The 20,184-nt window shown below is 44.0% G+C and overlaps 1 protein-coding gene across 2 annotated transcripts in view; it reads right to left on the bottom strand.

Annotated features, from left to right (window-relative positions):
• The window catches only part of IMPACT (impact RWD domain protein), a 36,724-nt gene extending 16,815 nt beyond the window's left edge, over positions 1-19,909 (bottom strand). Inside the window, exons 1-4 of one of the 2 annotated variants that reach the window (XM_080920251.1) lie at positions 19,756-19,909; positions 1,771-1,899; positions 616-668; positions 174-236 (exon numbers count right to left, since the gene is read on the bottom strand). In XM_080920251.1, the coding sequence (XP_080776377.1) occupies positions 174-236; positions 616-668; positions 1,771-1,881 (227 nt within the window). In that variant the 5' untranslated portion in view covers positions 1,882-1,899; positions 19,756-19,909. Of the gene's footprint in view, positions 1-173; positions 237-615; positions 669-1,770; positions 1,900-3,714; positions 3,867-19,755 lie in introns of those variants that run through there. The other variant, XM_080920250.1, reaches the window with a different exon arrangement.
• Positions 19,910-20,184: the final 275 nt, after the last annotated feature.

The following is a 20,184-nucleotide window of genomic DNA, read 5'->3' as shown; positions in this document are numbered from 1 at the left end:
GGTCTTCTAACTTTAAAGATTACCGTATTTTTCTATCAAATACACATGTAATGTTAAGTTCCCTAAAGAGGATGTTTTTGTACTGAAAGAGCCTAACAGAAGGTGCAGGGAAAGGATGAGTGCTTGTCACCACTAGGGACATCCTAGTGAAGAGTTGGTTCCCTGCCACTTACACATATATCTCCTCAAGGCTGTTTGACAATTCTGCGCGCTCTTGTCCTTTCAGCCACGGAGCACTAGGATGGAAGAAACACAGTAAAGACCGTTACTCAAGAATCAGGTACACACTCAAATACCCATGAGCGTGCTTTACACATTGTAAAATGCTCTATACCAACGTAAAGATGCTTTTAAACACAATGACTATATAAATCATAATCTTTGACAGTAAAATATTTTTATAAAAATATAAAGGGGCTGGAGAGATGACTCAGTGGTTAAGAGCACTGGCTGCTCTTCCAGAGGTCCTGAGTTCAATTCTCAGCAACCACATGGTGGCTCACAGCCATTTGTAATGGGATCAGATGCCCTCTTCTGCACTCACATACATACATAAATATATAATAATAATGATAACAATATAGTAATAATAATAATGGAGGAGACAAAGCTTACTTCAACTGATAAACAGGTGGCGCTGTGCCCGGGTACTCGTTTGGCAACATCACCTACAAGAAGTTTTCAAACAAATCTGTTTAGACTGATTACAGCCAAAAAGCAACTACATTTGCCAGGCAATGAACAAGACAGACCAAAGACTAACTATTGCTTACTTATTTTATGGTAAAAACATCCCCTCCTTCTATTTATAGTTCCACAAAAAGTATGCTATTTGAGAGGCTGTCATGTTTTTGGAAGCTAATTCTAGGCAAAGAAACTATAAAAGAATAAAGTTCAAATTAAGAAAACCAAAGACAAGAAAGAAAGGGATATAGGAGTCTTATCCCCCGAGTCCAATGAATATTGATACTATCTTTCATTTTACAAATATTTTTCTGAATACTTAAAATATCCTATGAAATACCATTTAAGATACTCTAAACATAAGCATCTCTTTTAAAATCAATATTAAGAGGCAGGATCAGGGGCGCTGGCTGGTGCCCACCTTTAATCTCAGTCCTCCACAGAAGGCAGGTGGATCTCTGAGTTCAAGGCTAGCCTGGTCTACTGAGCAAGTACAAGGTCAGGCAAGACTGCTCAGAGAAATCTACCTTGAAAAACAAAGGTAAACCAGCCAATAAATGAAATGAATAAACTTTGGGAAACGTCCAATATTATGAAATATACTGCAATTTTCACAATTTAACATCTTTATTTGAAACGATAGCCATCATGAAATATTCCACAAGGAATAAGACAGAGTCACAGGTAACCTTTTGATTTGTCTTATTTATTCTAAGCACAATTGACTCAATAAAGAAACAAGTATCTGCTCTAAGAATTCTCACTCATAACTTCCTCTTCATTTTAAAGTCAGCCACTTTTTCAGCTCTGAACCTTTTTTTATTGGCTAGAGTACCAAAGAGGGGTAACTCAAGTCTGTAAACAAACTATTAACAGTTTATGACAGAATTATGACAAGAAAGATTGCAACCATCAATAAAAGCATGATTTGAGGGTGACTAGAGATTAACCAAATACCCATGTTTGCATAATCATGACAATCCAAAACCAATTCGTGCTGAAATAATCATAAACAGACGAATGGAATCAATTATATATTAGGTCCTAATAACTGGAAAGTGGCTGTAAGAGAGTAGAAAAAATTACCTGTAAACAAAGTGTCCACTTGGGGTCCTCCATGTCGTCAGTGATTCTAATACAAAATACTTTGGCACGCTCATCAATGACACACCACTCCTCGCCATAAATGGCGGCCATTGCTTCAATCTCTTCACTCTGAAAGTTGATTTTAAAGGTCAAAAAATAAACATTCAAGGAAAATCCTGTTCGTGCTGCCTGTTATAGCATTAAAAATTAACAGTTAACCAAAACAAAAATGAGCCTTAGGAGTGTGCGCTCTAGGAACGCCCGTGCAAGCGGCTGGAACACACACTCAAAGTGTGCTAAAACATACCCATGTGTGCCATGCCCACAACTGAGCCTCATTCAGCCCAGCGAAGCCTGCTCCTGTAATGTAGCAACCAATCTGGGCCTAGTGTAACAACACAGTCAAGCCGAGCCTGCTCGTGTGACGCAGCAGCCGAGTCGGGCTTGCACACGTGACAATGCAGCCGAGCCGAGCCGAGCCGAGCCGAGCCTGCTCGTGTGACTCAGCAGCCGAGTCGGGCTTGCACACGTGACAACGCAGCCGAGCCAAGCCGAGCAGAGCCGAGCCTGCTCGAGTGACGCAGCAGCCGAGTCGGGCTTGCACACGTGACAATGCAGCCGAGCCCGCTCGTGTGACGCAGCAGCCGAACTGGGCTTGCACACGTGACAATGCAGCCGAGCCGAGAGGAGCCGAGCCTGCTCGAGTGACGCAGCAGCCGAGCTGGGCTTGCTCACGTGACACTGCGGCAAAGCTGAGCCCGCTCGTGTGACGCAGCAGCCGAACTGGGCTTGCTCAAGTGACAAAGCAGCCAAGCTGGGCCTGCTTATCTGACACATCAGCCGATCCAGGCTTGCTCACGTGACTACGTAGCCGAGCAGAGCCGAGCCTGCGTGTGACGCAGCAACCGAGCCTGGCTTGCTCCGGTGACGATGCAGCCAAGGCGAGCGGGGCCGAGTGGGCCCGGCCTGCTCACGTGACAATGCGGCAAAGCTAACACTGCGGCCAAACCGGGCCTGCTCGCGTGATACTGCGGCCGCGGCCGAGCCAGGCCTGCTCGTGTGACGCAGCGTCATTGTAACAACACAGCCAAGCTGCCATCTTTCAGGGTGAGAGTAGGCCCTGAGCCAGACTGCAAGATGCCAGAGACCACACCCACGTGAAGCGAACACACAGACACCCACACACTTGTGTGAGCGAAAATACGCACCACTTCCACGAACATACATCCTAGCGTGTCCAAACAACACACACACACCCATACACTGTGCGAGCAAAAATTCGCACATCCACGAACACACACCCTTGTGCATGCCCGAATACACACTCCACACACAAACGCCCCCACACACTTGTGTGAGCAAAAAGACGTACCACATCAACAATGCACGTGCCCGAACACACATAGACGCCCACACACTTGTGTGAGCGAAAATATGCACTGTATCCACGATGCGCGTGCCTGAACACACACAGACCCCCACACACTTGAGTGAAAATATACACTGCATCGTTGATGCGCGTGCCCGAACACACACTCAGACACCCACACACACTTGTGTGAGTGAAAATACAGTGCATCCACGACGCGCGTGTCTGAACACAAACACACAGGTCAGCTCCACATCATATCATCATATTTTGATAAGTTCTTAACATATTTTTGTTTTAGATTCTTTTGTTGTTCATTTTAATTTGGAAACAGTGGCTTTTTCTTTTTGGTAGCCATTTCAAACCACTTGATTAATACACAGTGGAGACCAGGCTCGGAAGCCCGCGTCTTGAATTCCATCACACTGGAGGCCGCAGATCTCTAGGAATCAAAGGCCAGCCCGAAACAGTGACCCCAGAATAACCACGGATAAGTAGGAGCACTGTCTCAAAACTCACAACAAAAAGAATTTAAAGGGAAGGCGGTGAAAGGATGATCCCTGCTGAGACTTTACCTGCCTCTGGATGCTCCCACCTTCCTCCTCCTCGGCCATGATGCTACGGAGCAGCTACACCACGTCCAAAACCCAAGTGCGAAAGTGACGACTGAAAAGCAGCAAATGAACGCAACAGCGCTGCACCGGAACTGATAGCCAAACACCACCCACTTCGCAAACTGCTTCCGGGTCAATAACACACTGCGTGGTCAGCACCTCCCACCTACAGAGCTTTCTAAACGTAGAGTAACCATGGAGAAGCTTCCTTATCAAAGCTGCTGCTAGGCTTCCTATGGATTCTGTCTCCTGGAAAGTCGTTGGCCTGCAAGCCCCACTGAGGCTTCAGAACTATCAAAAGCCGTGAGAGAGTTTGGATTAGAGCATACCAAATTGGAACTCTAATACTCATCCTTCAGGGCAGAGTTTTCATTTGTTTGTTTTGAAAATATTTTTGAAGGCATCTCAATAGATTTCAGTGTATAGTTTCTTCTACAAAAAGAACGAGAGCTGGAGAGAATTAAAAAATGGGAAAAGACTTATTTTTTCACTGCTCCAATGACACAATGTTGTGTTTGAGCATAATTTTCTCACACTAATTATTACAATTAGTGCAGACCTAGTTCATTGATTTGTTGTACAAAATATTCTGAATTGGATGGTGTCATTCTAAATTTAATGCTGCCTCTTACAGCACTGTTTATGAATTCTGTTCTTCAGCATCATTCATTCCAGATAATTCTTTTGTTCACAAAAATGTTTGTCTCCTGCCACTTCTTTTTCACATACAAATCTCCACAATACTGTATCTTTTCTCTTTCCCATCATCGGTAATGATGATAGTTTTGGCGCCCTGTATACTTTCCTTGGGTAGGGAAGTGTGCACTGCTAAAGTTCCTGGACCTATTGATTGAACCCATATTTACAAAACTCTTACTGCATCCAACACTGGCATGCAAAACCAAATGTCAAGCACTTTGTTTATGAGGTTTAACTGTTGATCTTAGAGCATAAGCCATTGGTGTTCTGTTCAGAAAACTTTTCCCTGTGCCCCACTTTCTCTTCTATTAGATACAATGTATCTGGTTTTATGTGGAGGTCCTTGATCCACTTGAACTTGAGCTTTGTAAAAGGAGATAAGAATGGATCCGTTTGCATTCTTCTACATGTTGACATCCAGTTGAACCAGCACCATTTGTTGGAAATGCTGTCTTATTTCCACTGAATAGTTTTAGCTTCTTTGTCAAAGATCAAGTAAGCATGGGTGCGTGGGTTTATTTCTGGGACTTCAGTTCTACTCCATTGATTTACCTGCCTGTCACTGTACCAATACCATGCAGTTTTTGTTGTTGTTGTTGTTATTTTAATCAATATTGCTTTGTAGTGCAGCTTGAGGTCATGAATGGTGATTGTCCCAGCAGTTCTTTGTTTCTTGAGAATAGTTTTCAATATCCTCAGGTTTTTGTTATTCTAAATGAATTTGCAAATTGCTTTTTCTAATTCAATGAAGAGGGGAGTTGAAATTTTGAAGAGGATTGCACTGAATCTGTAGATTTTTTTTGGCAAAATGGCCATTTTTACTCTATTAATCCTGCCAGTTCATGAGCATGGGAGATCTTTCCATCTTCTGAGATCTTCCATTTCTTTCAGAGACTTGAAGTTTTTATCATACAGATCTTTCATTTGCTTGGTTAGAGTTACACCAAGGTATTTTATATTCTTTGTGACTTTTGTGAAGGGTGTTGCTTCCCTCATTTCTTTCTCAGCCTGTTTATCCTTTGAGTAGAGGAAGGCTGCTGATTTGAGTTAATTTTATATCCAGCCACTTTGCTGAAGTTGTTTATCAGCTGTAGGAGTTCCATGGTGGAATTTTTGGGGTCACTTAAGTATACTATCATATTATCTACAAACAGTGATATTTTGACTTCTTCTTCTCCAACTTGTATCCCTTTGATCTCCTTTTGTTGCCTAATTGCTCAGGCTAGAACTTTGAGTACACTATTGGATAGATAGGAAGAAAGTGGGCAGCCTTGTCCTCTCCTTGATTTCAGTGAGATTGCTTCAAGTTTCTCTCCATTTAGTTTGATGTTGGCTATTGGTTTGCTGTATAGTGCTTTAATTATGTTCAGGTAAAGACCTTGAATTCCTGATCTGTCCAATACTTTTAACATGAACAGGTGTTGTGTTTTATCAAAGGCTTTTTCAGCATTGAATGACATGATCATGTGGCTTTTTTTCTTTTGAGTTTATATATATAGTGGATTCTTTTGATGAATTTCTGAATATTGAATCATCTCTGCATCCCAGGGATAGTCTACTTGATTATGGTGAATGATTATTTTGATTTGCTCTTGGATTTGGTTTGTAAGAATTTTATTGAGTATGCCTTCATTGATATCCATTAGGGAAATTTTATGAAGTTTTCTTCTTTGTTGAGTCTTTGTGTGATTTAGGTATCAACAAAATTGTGGCTTCATAGAAAGAACGGAGTAGTGTTTCTACTTTTGAAATAGTTTGAGAAGTATTGGTATTGTCTTCTCTGAAGGTCTGATAGAATTTGGCACTAAAACCATCTGATCCTGTGCTGTTGTTGTTGTTGTTGTTGTTGTTAGTGTTGTTGTTGTTGGGAGATTTTTAATGACTGCTTCTATTTCTTTAGGGGTTATGGGATTATTTAGACAGTTTATCTGATCCTGATTTAACTTTTGTACCTGGTATCTATCTAGAAAATTGTCCATTTCATCCAGATTTTCCAGTTTTGTTAAGTAAAAGCTTTTGTAGTAAGATCTGATGATTTTTCGAATTTTCTTGGTTTCTGTTGTTATATCTCCTTTTTCATTTCTCATTTTGTTAATTTGAATACTGTCTCTGTGCCCTCTGGTTAGTCTGGCTAAGGGTTAATCGATCTTGTTGATTTTCTCAAAGAACCAGCTCCTGGTTTTGTTAATTTTTTTTTTTTATAGTTCCTTAGTCATCAGGGAAATGCAAACCAAAATGACCCTGAAATTCCACCTCACATTAGTCAGAATGGCTAAGATCAAAAGCTCAGGTCACAGCAGATGCTGGCGAGGATGTAGAGAAAGAGGAGCACTCCTCCACTGTTGGTGGGATTGCAAACCTGTACAACCACTCTGAAAATCAGTCTGATGGTTCCTCAGAAAATAGGACATAGTACTACCTGAGGACCCAGCTATACTACTCCAGGGAATATACCCAAAAGATGCACCAATGTAGAACAAGGACACCTGCTCCACCATGTTCATAGCAGCCTTATCTATAATAGCTAGAAGCTGGAAACAACCCAGATGTCCTTCAACAGAGGAATGGAAACAGAAAATGTAGTACATTTACAAAATGGAGTACTACTCAGCAATTAAAAACAGTGACTTCATGAAATTTGCAGGCAAATGAATGAAACTAGAAAATATCCTGAGTAAGGTAACCCAGTCACAAATGACACACATGGTATATACTCACTGATAAGTAAATAATAGACCAAAAGCTCAAAATACCCACGATACAACTCACAGACCATATGAAGCTTGAGAAGAAGGAAGACCAAAGCTTAGATTCTTCAGTCCTACTTAGAAGGGGGAACAAAATAATCACAAGAGGTAGAGGGTGGGAGGGACTTGGGAAGAGGAGAGAGAGGAAGGGCAAAAAGAGAGGCAGAATCAGATATGGGAGGAGATGACAGGGATGATGTACAAAGGGTCAGAAATTTGAACAGAGGTCTGTAGCAATGGGGGATGGGGAACTGGGAGTAGCCACATGCAAGTCCCAGATACCAAGAAAGCAAGAGGTTCCCAAGACCCAACAGGGATGAGATTAGCTGAAATACCCAGCAAAGGGGAGGGAGAACCTGTAGAGACCATATCCAGAGGCTAGGCACAGCCCACAGTTGAGGGATGGGGCTACCTACTCAGCTCCAAAATTATATCCCAGAATTGCTCCTATCTAAAAAAAAAAAAAAAAAAAAAAAAAAAAAAAAAAAAAAAAATATGGGGACAAAGAGTGGAGCAGAGACTGAAGGAAAGGCCATCCAGAGACTGTCCCACCTGGGGATCCATCCCATGTGCAGACATCAAACCCAGACACTATTGCTGATGCCAAGAAGTGCTTGCTGGCAGGAGTCTGATATAGCTGTCTCCTGAGAGGCTCTGCCAGAGCCTGACCAATAGAGATGCAGATGCTCGGACTGAGCACAAGACCCCAATGGAGGAGTTAGGGAAAAGATTGAAGGAGCATACACACACACACACACACACACACACACACACACACGGCTTATGATAGCCATTGCATAAAACAGTAATTTGAAACGTAAATCCTTTCTCAAGACTGTGGAATCATTTCTTCAGCAAATTGTTGTGTGAATGCAAATTTAAATTGTCAGTGTATAGCCAAGCCCACTGGCCCCTTCTCAGGGACCTAGCTGAGGATAAAGGGCCCAGCAACCACAGGTCTTTCTGTCTTCTTTCTGTCCCCCATTCTCTGTTATCTCCTTTGTTTCTCTCTGCTCCCTCTGCATTCTCTCCTGTGTCTCTCTTTCCCTTTTCCTCTCTGTATTTCCCTGCCAAGTCGGCTTCTCTCTTTCTCCCCACTCCCGATAAACCTTTTACACCAGATCTGTTATATAGAATGATTTCTCGAAGGTACTTGGCACAGCCCAGCAAAGGCCCCTTCCCTCGCTCAAAATTTTTATCCTATCAAGAATGATCTAGTTCCAGTAGTGACAGGCTTGATTTAGGAACTCTACCTCACCAAAATGGATCCTCAACATGCTGGAAAACCAGCACACAGAACTGGAGTGTTCACTCAATGGTAGAGCACTTGCCTGGCATGCAAAGGGCATTTGAGTTAAGGCCTCAGTACCAACATACACAAAAAACAGTCCTGACCTAAATAAAAGACAGCATGTCACAGTATCTCGGCAGCAGCCCAGCACCACTTCCTTATCAATTCCTGCTTCAGGAGAGCTGCAATCTTTACGTCTTTTCTTGAGGGTAGGAGAAATAGCTCAGCAGTTAGGAGCACTGACTGCCCTTCCAGAGGTCATGAGTTCAATTCCCAGCAACCACATGGTGGTTCACAACCATCTGCAATGAAATCTGATGCCCTCTTCTGGTGTGTCTGAAGACAGCTACAGTGTACTCATATACATAAAATAAATAAATCTTTTTCTAAAAAAGGGTTTTTTTAAATCTCAGATTGTAAATAGAAATAATCTTTTGTGCTAAGGGGAACAGGAGAATACAAAACATCCAAACAAACCTTCCTCCTGTTTTCAGGCTGTTTAACAATATGACCAATACAGAGAACCCTAAATAAGGCACCAGACTGAAGAACACAGCACTTTGAGAAAAGGAATGGAACAATTACTGAAGAGTAATAAATGTAGCAGGAAACCCACATTTTAAAAGTGTACTAGAAAAAAATCTGTAAATAATTAGTTGAAAAAAATAATTCAAGCAAGGGCCTAAGCAAAGGCTTTCGGGGTTCTGAAGACAATTCTAGACACACGCAAGATCTGTAGGCCTAGGTCTGCTGATTTTTACACATTTACCCAAATGATTGGAGGGCTCCCTTTAGTGTATAGAAAGCCAATCTGAATAGCCTTTTTTTTCTCACCGCCATATGACAAAGTGACAAGTCCTGATGACTCTTATTTACGAGTGTGGCTCATGCTGACTTATCATGCGCCTTCTGGACTCATCCAACGTAGTCAATCTGATCTTGTCTTTCTCTCCTTGAAGCCCTTTACTATCCAAGCTTTCTCATTCGTGTTTAACCACCTTCACTCACCAGAGACACTTATAGCCACCTCTCTAATTTCATCTCCCAAAGTTTCAGCTACAGCATTTCATTTAGGTTATTTCAAGAACTCTAGAACTTCAGAAAAGCATAAGTGCTGTTATTTTACACAATAGACACTTGAAGAAAATCAAGCCAAGATATGGCTAGAGTCAAGGCCAGGTGATCTGTTTAAACATAAATTGACAGCCATGTGGTTAAAATGGTAGCACAGAAGTTCTAAGATACACACAGCCAACTCTGTCAAAGGCAATGACTAACTGTACCTCAATGTCTCAGGACATGGGACTTTGGAGTGTGGCATTGTTAGGAGTGGTTTAAATCTTATTCCTTATGATTGAGAAACAAACATATACTGTGTTAAGACAAAACAGAACATCTGCACCAAAAATGTGTCAGATGTAGAGCCTATCATCACCATGGAGAAGAGAGTTCTATGTCCAGATCAGAAGGATTGAGGAAGAGAGAGCCATGGGGCCTGGCTTCAGCTTTTAAACCCTCAAAGCTTACCGCAGTGACATTTCCTCCAACAAGGCCACACCGCCTAATCCTTGTCAAGTAGTGCTACTCCCCGATAACTAAGCACTCAAATAAATAGAGCCTATAAGGAGCCATTTTTATTCAGACCACAACATTCCTAGTCCCCCTGGGCTTGTAGCCATTTCATAACGCCAAAAAAAAAAAAAAAAAAAAAAAAATACAGTCTAACCTCAAAAGTCCTCAGACTATTGCAGTCTCAACACTGTTTAAAGTCCAAACTCTCTTCTGAGACTCAAGGCAATAGCTTCACTGCAACACGAGACATCAAAATCAAAGATCACACACTTCCCACATACAATGGCACAGGATAAACATTACCACTCCAAAAAGGAGGGAGGAGGCATAGTGAGGAGATACTGGAACAAAGTAAGACCAAAAACTAGCTGGGCAAACTCCACACTGAATCTCCATGGCTGATGCCAAGCACTTGTTAGAAATCCAACTCCTTTCAGCTTTGTTGACCTCAACAAGGGACAAGGAACTCATAGCTGCGGTTAGTGAAGACAAGGGGCTGAAAATCATTGACATGAAATAGAGCCTGAAACTGTGTTGATGCCATTGCAACACAGTTGGGCAGCACAACCTGGATAAGGCATTAAAGCCATGAAGAGTGCTCCGTGAACCTACTGAGAGGGATTGTGTAGAGCACTTCCGACGCTTTGCCCTTTTAAACATATTGCTTTTTTTATACATGTGTATATGTATAAATGTGTGCTAATACATGTGTACTACATGCCTACAGGAGTGCAAAGCGTTGCTGTGGAACTGGAGTCACAGCTGGCTGTGAGCTACCATAAGGGTGCTGGGAACTGAACCTGGGTCCTCTGAAAGAACAGCAAATGTTCTTAACTGCTGAGCCATCTCTCCAGTTCCTCCATGCCCCTTTTATACAAAGTAAGGTCTAAAAACTAAGAACATCATCTCATCTGAGGAAGCTTATTAGAAATACTGAAACGTGGGCCCTGTTAATTTGTATTTAAGATTTTCAGAGACGTTTGTGCACATTCCAATCTTAGAACCCTGTGTACTGACCAAGGAAAAGTCCCCCTCTGATCTTAGACAAGGAGGGTTATAGACTAAGGGTCATATACACTGGGCTTTGAGATCTCACTGAACTTGCACTGTGGCTTCTCAAGGGCTATTCTCACACAAGATCATGGATGTATGCAAACCTTCTGATTGGGGACTGGAGGATCAGGCCTTCCTGCACTTCCCAGAGACTTTACACAAACATCATCTTTCTCACTTCTGCATTATTCCCTCACTGTGATATAGGTATCTATTTGATGTATCCATATCCTTTTAGTCCCCACACCCCTTTTCTTGTCACTGGACTATTTCAGACTGCCTTCTATCCTTTCCACAGATACTTCTTCCTCTAATAAAATGCTTACACATTCAAATTTATTTTGGAGTCTTCATCTAGAGCAGTGGTTCAGTCTTCCTAACGCTGCGACCCTTTAGTACAGTTCCTCATATTGTGGTAACATCCAACCATAAAATTATTTTCATTGCTACTGTTATGAGTCATACTGTAAATACCTGTGCTTTCCGATGGTCTCGAGGGAGTCCTATGAAAGCGCTGTTCAACCCCCACCCATGTGGTCCTGACCCACAGGTGAAGAACCACTCATCTAGAGTAGCACAAACAACTATAGAAGAGACAGAATCACAGGTCAATTCTATTCTTATAATAAAGCTACTTCCCTGGGAGGCCATTAGGCTTAGGTGGTTCTTGTCTTACACTCACTGCTTGCTCTTGCTGTGATGCTGTGACCACAGCAGCCTAGGAAGGAAAACTTATCTGACTTCATCCCTGTGCTTCACTGAAGATAAAACAGAAACACAAACAGGACAGGAACCTGGAGGCAAGAGCTGACTCAGAGGCCAGGGAAGGCTGCTGTTTACTGGCTTGCTTACTCAGTATGCTTTCTAATAGAACCCAGAACTACCAGCCCCCATTTGGCACAATCCACATTGATTTGGTCCCTCTCCCTTCCATCACTAAGAATATGACTTACTGGAATCTTCAAAACTCATAAAACTTCAGCCCAACTGAACCACTGTCAACTTGACAAACACATCACTGTTAAAACAAAACCTTTCCTTTCTCATTCATTCCTGAGATCTCACATCCAAAATGTGAATAACTTTTTTAAAATGCCAAAGTCTTTTTTTCTAATTCAAACACATTAAAAGTTGAGTCCCTCAGGGCTGGAGAGATGGCTTGGCGTTTAAGAGCACTGACTGCTCTTCTAGAGGACCTGAGTTCAATTCCCAGAAACCACATGGTGGCTCACAACCATCTGTAATGGAATCTGATGTGTCTGGTGTGTTTGAAGATATCTACAATGTACTCAAATACATAAAATAAATAAATCTTTAAAAAAAAAAATGAGTCCCTCTAAAATGGCCAAAATATTCAAAGTCTTTCTTCACCTGTGGGCTATTTACAAAATAGAAAATAGTTTACTCCAACACTACAAACAACTCAATGTCCAATTATCTGGGATCCACTCACAGTCTTCTGGGCTTCCCCACGGGGCTTGGGTCACTTCTCCAGCTCTACATGCTGCAGCACACACAACTTGTATTCTGGAATCCAGCTGCCTCCAGTCCATCACTGTTGCTTGTCTTGGTGGTCATCCCATGGTACTGGCATCTCCAGAATGCTTGGGTCTCTTGCTGCAACTGGGCTGCACTTTCACCAGAAGCCTCAGGAACTCCAGCCCCACAGTGCTGTACAGGCCTCGGCTGTTTTTCATGACCCCTTCATACCTCAAAACCAGTCCCACCTGGGTGACTCTTAACTTCCAACCTCAGCCACCTCTAGAACACAGCTTATGTGTGCTGACTCTCAGGAAACAGAAAACACTTCCCAGAAGAATTCCACATAATGATCTGCTCTCTTTTTAAACACTGCTAACTTTTCAGCCCAATTAATCAAGCATCAATTGCCCCAGTAACTCAAAGGTCTCACTTTAATGGTGCCGGGCTCTTCTTAATTGTGGCTGACTCTTCAGCCCTGGCTGACCTGATACCACAGGTTTTCCCCACAAATAGCCTGGCAGAGTCTTTGCTTCCCTCTGAACCTTCACAAGCCAGGCCTCCATCGTACAGTGATCTCAACATTCTTATCTTCCAAGCTCCTTCACAACAGCTCTCTGAGCTATCAACACTCAATGGCTCCTCTAGCCCAACGTTCCAAAGTCCTTCCACGGTCCTCCCAGAAACATGGTCAGGTCTGTCACAGCCATGTCCCACAATCTGAGCACACCTTGTCTTAGGGTTACGATGGCTAAGATGAAACACCATGACTAAAGCAGCCTGGGGAAGACAGGGTTTACTTGACTCACACTTCCAGATCACTGTTCATCATCAGAGGAAGTCAGGACTGGAACTCAAACAGGGCAGGAATCCGGAGACAGCAGCTGATGCAAAGGTCATGGTGGGGTGCTGCTTACTGGCTTGCTCTGTGTGGCTTGTTCAACCAGCTTTCTTATAGAACCCAGGTTGCTTTCTTATAGAGCTCAGGGATGGCAAGAACCACAACAGTCTCGGAGTTTCCTCTTCAATCACTAATTAAGAAAATGTCCTACAGGCCTGCTATAACCCAATCTTGGAGGCATTTTTTTTAACACTGAGGCTCCCTACTCTCAGATGACTCTAGGTTGAGTCATGTTGACAAAAGACTACAGAGCGCTGTTCTAGTGTCTCATGTTCCTTTAGAAGCAACTGAGGCCAAGTCACTGTAAACTTAACCAATCAGAAACTACCAGCTGAGAGACCATGCTAATTAGATGCTGCTAACTAACCTGCAACGAGGGACTTCCCACTGTAACCAATGAAATGTCCCCTCTCAGTAGCATACAAACATATCAAAGCTCAGGTGCTGTCCAGTACACAGAGAGCAGGGTGTTTATGAAATGACAATGTCATTGTGTTTGACTAGACAACATAGTCCTCTACTACGCCTCTCCGACCGACAGGAGAGTCAGCCTTGACAATACATCTGAAATTTCCATGGCTTTGACCATGGCCCTGATGTATTAACTGAAATCATGAAAGTAAACAAAAATAACTAGAAAAGACTTGTCCGAAAGTTGCATGTAATGTCTCAAACAATCACTGTGCTTTGCCAGGAATCTATCTACTATGTTTAAGGTTAAACTGACCCTCCTCTGACTATGACTTAAATTATAGTCTTTGTAATTTTTACCTTCAAACTCTAATTTCCACAGAAATTGGTCCCTCAACACATAGAGAAATTGAGAAATGTTTTGTGGTCACTCAAGTTCATGATCACTATATTAAGGACAATCAGAATTTTTTTGAGTGATTTAAAATCTAATACATATAATAAATCTACTAGAGATTAATGGCATGTTTTTCTGTTCAAAGGCCTTAACTACAGAATCTTCTCCTATCCCAAAATGCTTCAAACTACAGAACTAGCAAATGTCTTTTCTAAGCACTAAAATGTCTGTTTGCTTGTTTTTAGATGTAAAGGCACACTGCCACATGCAGTAACTCATTTAGATGCGCCTCCGTTCCTGAAAACCAATACTGCAAGCTTGTTGAGAGGTTCTAGTAGGGAAGCATTGCTAGTCCTTTACCCTTCCCCAAAGAATGTTTCTCCTCTGTCTCCTCTTTGACCAAGGATGGGGCTCAAGTGGAGTGAGGAGAGGGAAAAAGCAGCACCTGCCTAGACAGCCAGACCACCGGATCAATCCCTGATCAAGGGTAACACGTCCAAGCAAGATCACGCTCACAGATCCGTCAGTGACCTCACACCCTCCCGGATAGCACGTCAGTCTATGTTAGCGCTATTTTGGGTTCATCATTAAGAAGGACTGGGTTTCCGTTTACTAAAAATAGTGTAATCCTGTGTAATTTACAGGGCAGGTGAAATGGCTATGTGGTTCAAATGCCCGCGGTTCTAATAAAGGATCTGGTTCTGTTCCCAGCACCATCAAACACCTGGACCTTCGGCTGCAGGGCATCCTACACCCTCTCCTGTCTTTATGTGCATCTGTACCCGTGTACATTCCTCCACACGATTAAAAAATAATTTAAAACTTCTTCAGATTTTCACAAAACCTATTAATAAAATGTGCTTCTAGGAGGAAAATCTGTTCTTACCTGTTGATCTGTAACAAGACTGCGTGCATCCACCATCCAGGGTGAGAGTGGGAGTGGTGTTGGGATTCTGTAAACCCCACCCCTCAGTTACCTAGCAACAGCCAGGTACACCCCACCCTATTTCGAGGTATGCTCCGCCCTGGTGACCTGACACTATAAAAGGGGCTGCTTGCCCCCTTCTCTCTCTCTTGCTCTCTCTTGTTCTTGCTCTTTCACCCTTACCCCTCCTCTTTCCCTTCCCTTCCCCCCTCTCCACGTACTTATGGCCTCTGCTCCTCTATTCCTTCCTCTCTTCCCTCTCTCTGCCTCTACCACCCTCTTAACTCCCCCATGACCTGAATAAACTCTATTCTGTACTATACCGTCGTGTGGCTGATCCTTTAGTGGGGAGATTCCCAACGTGGATCCCCAGAGGTATCCCCGTCACCTCCAGGCCTCACAGCACCTCTGTGAGCCATATACCCCACTCTCTTCATCCTTTTCCTAACATTGGTGCCGAAACCTGGGACGTAATCTTTTAACTACAAGCAGGTTAGCGAGTTAATAAACCTTTCTCAGCATCACAGATACACAGACAAACAGATACAGACACACACACACACACACACACACACACACACATGCACACACATGCACACACGCACTCCACAAAGGTCTCCCAGACTGAACTTCTCTGCCTCTTTGCTCTGCTTTGTTTTGTTTCTTCTAAAAGCTTTGCTGAAGAAGGAAAAGAGAACAGGATTAGTTTCCCTTCAATCTCAGTGTTCAGTGTTCATGTGAAACTAAGTGTTGATCATAAAAAAGCCATCTTCTTATCCCTCAGAGTGGAATTTCTGTCCCGAGTCTGAGAGCTGTCTCCTTATGCTTCAAGGCTCAGGACAAAGATGTGCATCACCACGGACTTTTTCATTATTAAGGACAATGCCCTCAGCACTACTCCACGCCGCAGGATGTGTGACTTTCTTTGCAGAATCAATCAGTACTCAACAGTTATGTAACATACGTGTCTTTGATATACTTGTAATGTGTCTTCCCAACACATATATTCCCTGTGAGGAACTATCATGCATGACTGGTAGGAAGGCTGTGGCTAATCTAAAGCATAAACTTACTGGCTCTGGCCACACAGTGGCTATGACAGCTCCAGATATCCTCAGGGCTATAAGCAGGCAGCTCAAGTGTGCTCAGTGACCCCACTGGGACAAACTCACCAGTGTTGCCTTTCCTGGCATAGCAACAAAAGTCAAGAAAGACGTCTCCAGTGGCCTTTTCTTGCCTATTCTCAGTACTGCTGGATAAGCTTGCAGGGAATTTAGGGAAATGAGAATTTAGAAAACATGAGTGGTGTGAAGGCTGGAAAACACAGGTGGTGTGCAGCAGCCTTGGGAGCACCTTGGCAGCTACACAAGCACAGCCACGGGAACTGGCTACGTTCTGGAGATGGTTGATCCACTTGTGCCACAGAAGTGGATCCAAACAGGAGAACAACTTGATAGCTGAAGATCTATGGGCACCTTAGGAGTCACAGAGCCCTATGCCACTAAAATAGATACTGCCTGGGGCTGTCCCCAGTGCTGATACCAACAAGCTCCCAGCTTCTGGTGTGTATTCCTGAACCCTTGGCTTTCTGGCACAAACTTCCAGCAACTGCAGCTTGGCAGCCAGGGACCTGGCAGCCCACCCACCTGTGGCTCCCATAAACCAAAATCCACTGGTCGTTCTGTTCCTGACTGGAGATCCCACTCACTCTAATCATCCTGTGCCAGTGAGAACACTGCCAACCCCTAAGTGATCCGTTTCTGAACAGCACGTGGGTATTCCACGCTCTCCTTTGCTATTCCAAAGAGGCAGGTAACCCAACATGTCCTAGCAGCAGCTGCTGGTGACAATAGGAGCTGCGGAACAGTTCTGACAGTGGCCAGAAGAGGAAGGGCAGGAGTAGAGAGCACTGGTAAGAGGCTGTGAGGAGCCAGAGAACAGAACCTTCAGACCCTGGTCCCTACAACAGTTTCAAAGAGTTGCAGCATCTCAGATCCCAGGGCTCAGACCAAGTGCAGTTTCTCAGAAAACTCTAAATACTTTTACCTCAAGAACCAGCTATATGACTTCTGGGCATGTACCCAAAAGATGTTCCACTGTGCTACAGAACACTTGCTCAACTATGTTCACAGCAGCTTTATTCATAATAGCCAGAAACTGGAAACAAACTATATGTCCCTCAACTGAAGAATGGATTAAAAAATGTTGGTACATCTATACAATGGAATACTCTTTAGCTACTACAAACAAAGACATCATGAATTTTGTAGGAAAATAAATGGAACTTGGGAATATTATCCTGAATAAGGAACCTAGAGACAGAAACACCTATGTTATTGTTCAGTACCCCAAAGTTCATATTCCTCCAAACAAAAGCACAGTCAGGTATATCACTGCTCCAGTCCCTGATATAGGCTTTCCATTGCTGTGAGCAGACACCGTGACCAAGGCAACTCTTATAAAGAATAACATTTAATTGGGGCTGGCTTACAGGTTCAGAGGTTCAGTCCATTATCATGGGGGTTGGGGGCAGAAGCACTGCAATATCCAAGCAGATGGTGCTGGAGCAGGAGCTCAGAGTTCTTGATTGGGAAGGCAGCCAGAAGACTGTCTTCCAGACAGCGAGAAGGAGGATTTCAACCCCCCCCCACCATACACACACTTCTGCCAACAAGGCCAAATATATTCCAACATTGCCACATCTCCTAATAGTGCCACTTCCCATGATCCAAGCATAGTCAAACCACCACAGGAATGTACTCACTTATAAATGGACATTAGCCATAAAGTGCAGGATAACCATGCTGTGGTCCACAGACCCAGAGAAACTCGGTAATAAGGAGGTACCTTAGGCAGATGTGCGAATCTCTCAGAAAGGGAAACTAAATAGTCACTGGATGTGGATGGAGAGGAGGGAATTGGGGATGGCCATCAGGTATGGGAAGAGAAGGGGCAGGAGAGGGCTGAGAGTGAGAATGAAAACTGATGAGGGGCGCATCTCTAGTGACTAGCTGGAGGACTGGGATGGGAGAAGGTACAGGGCATCTATAGGGGAGACTATGCTGAGATTCCTACCACCTCCTGTAGCAGGACTTCCAGAGGAGGATCAGTGACATCACTCCACCCACCACAAAACATCCAGCTCAAAATTCGTGAGGGATAAAGATAAAGCAGAGACGGAGGGAACAGCCAATCAATAACTGCTCCAACTTGACACCCATTCTGATACTATTTATGGTACTGTGCTATGCTTGCAGACAGGAACCTAGCATAACCGGCCCCTGGGAGGCCTCATCCAGCAGCTGACAGAGGCAGAATGCAGACATACAGCCAAACATCAGCCTGAGCCTGGAGGGTCTTGTGGAAGAGTTGGGGATAGAAGTGAGCAAGTCTGAGGAGTCATGGTCACCGCTAGAAGACCCACAGAGTCAACAATCCTGTGACCATGGGGACTCACAGAGCCTGGGCCATCAACCAAAGAACATGGAGGAGCTTGGCCTAGAACCCCTACATATTTGTAGCAATGTGCAGCTTGGTCTTCATGTGGGCTTCCTAACAAGTGGAGCAAGGGGGTAGGTGGATGGGTGGACACAGGGGTGGGGGGTGGGGAGTGAGGGATAGGAACATGAATGGGAAAGGGAGGTCTCGATCTCCATTCCCTATCACTGGACTCTCTTCCCTATCCGGACTACCTGGTTGGGCCTGGATGAGATAGAGGTTCCTAGTCCTTCTGGGATTAGATGTCCCAGGGTGATTGGTACCAGGGGGGAGGTGCTCCGTCTCTGAGGAAAAGAGGAGGGGTAATGACTGGAGGATTTGAAAGGGTAGGACTGAGAAGAGAGGAGGAAGAGAGGCTATGATCGAGATGTAAAGTTAATTTTTAGCATATGACTGCAATCGCTTATACCCCATTTAATAGAACAAATTAACCAAGGTATTGACAAAATGGCACACTGATCAATGAACGTGGGGTTAATATAAACAGTGGATCAAGACTTCAGAAGAAACCCAATTACATGCTCAAAGGATTTAACTGAGGGGAGTTTAGGGAAGAGATGTTTTGCCAAAGGATGAGCAAGAGACAGAAAAGCAGCCAAGAACTCTTCAAATTTTAGAAAGCTGTTAAGACTCCCAGAATTAAAGGGAATAAGGTTTTGAGATGCCAGCCGAAGCCATACAATAGGAATTACACAAGAGAAGCAGTCATTACAGACCAATGAATCCACAGACAGAAATATGGGACCTTTAAAGGGTTATCGAGGGTAGGGGGTGGAATTGTGAGGAAGACACTACAGTGTGGGGTAGAGGGATGGGGTGCTATTAAGCACTTCCTCTTTCCTGTTGGCAATCTCCTGCTGGTACCACGTCCTCTCTAGCTCTGTGGGTCTGACACTGGCTCTGCCTGCAGTAGGCATGTGCACACACGTGTGCTCACCTCACCTGTAACTTTGGATCCATCCTGCTGCACAATTCAATGCAACAGTAACTTGCTAGCTGGTTTTTCTAACTCCTGGAATTTACTTTTACCTGTCCTGCTTCCTGCTAGTAGGTCAGTCCACAAGCAATCTCCGTTCAAAATCTCCAACTTCTGAAACCTTATGATCCGCAAATGGCACGTCTCTAAACCATCGTGTTCGTCTCTGCCCGGGCTTCGCCCGTCTCTGGTCGCTCCTTCGTCCAACTTCAGCCATGGAGAGAGCAGGCAAACCAGCTCTGACAGCCCCGGTCGGGAAAGACAGCAGGAAGCAGGAACCTTTGGTGCTCCGGAACTAAAAGTCCAGACCCACCCACCGATGACTCCTTCCGGGTTGCCAGCCTGCTGTCCCCAGGGGCTCCAGGCCGCAGTGACTTCTGGGAGTTTTTCCTAGCCCCTCACCCTCCTTTCCAGTGACTTCTGGGCAACTGCGCAGCTGTCTTCTAGAATGTCGCGGGGCTGGGACGTTTGACCCGCACCCC

Source organism: Micromys minutus (assembly GCF_963924665.1).
Source record: "Micromys minutus genome assembly, chromosome: 8".
NCBI classification, from domain to species: Eukaryota; Metazoa; Chordata; class Mammalia; order Rodentia; family Muridae; genus Micromys; species Micromys minutus.
This window is presented reverse-complemented; position numbering and strand designations above follow the sequence as displayed.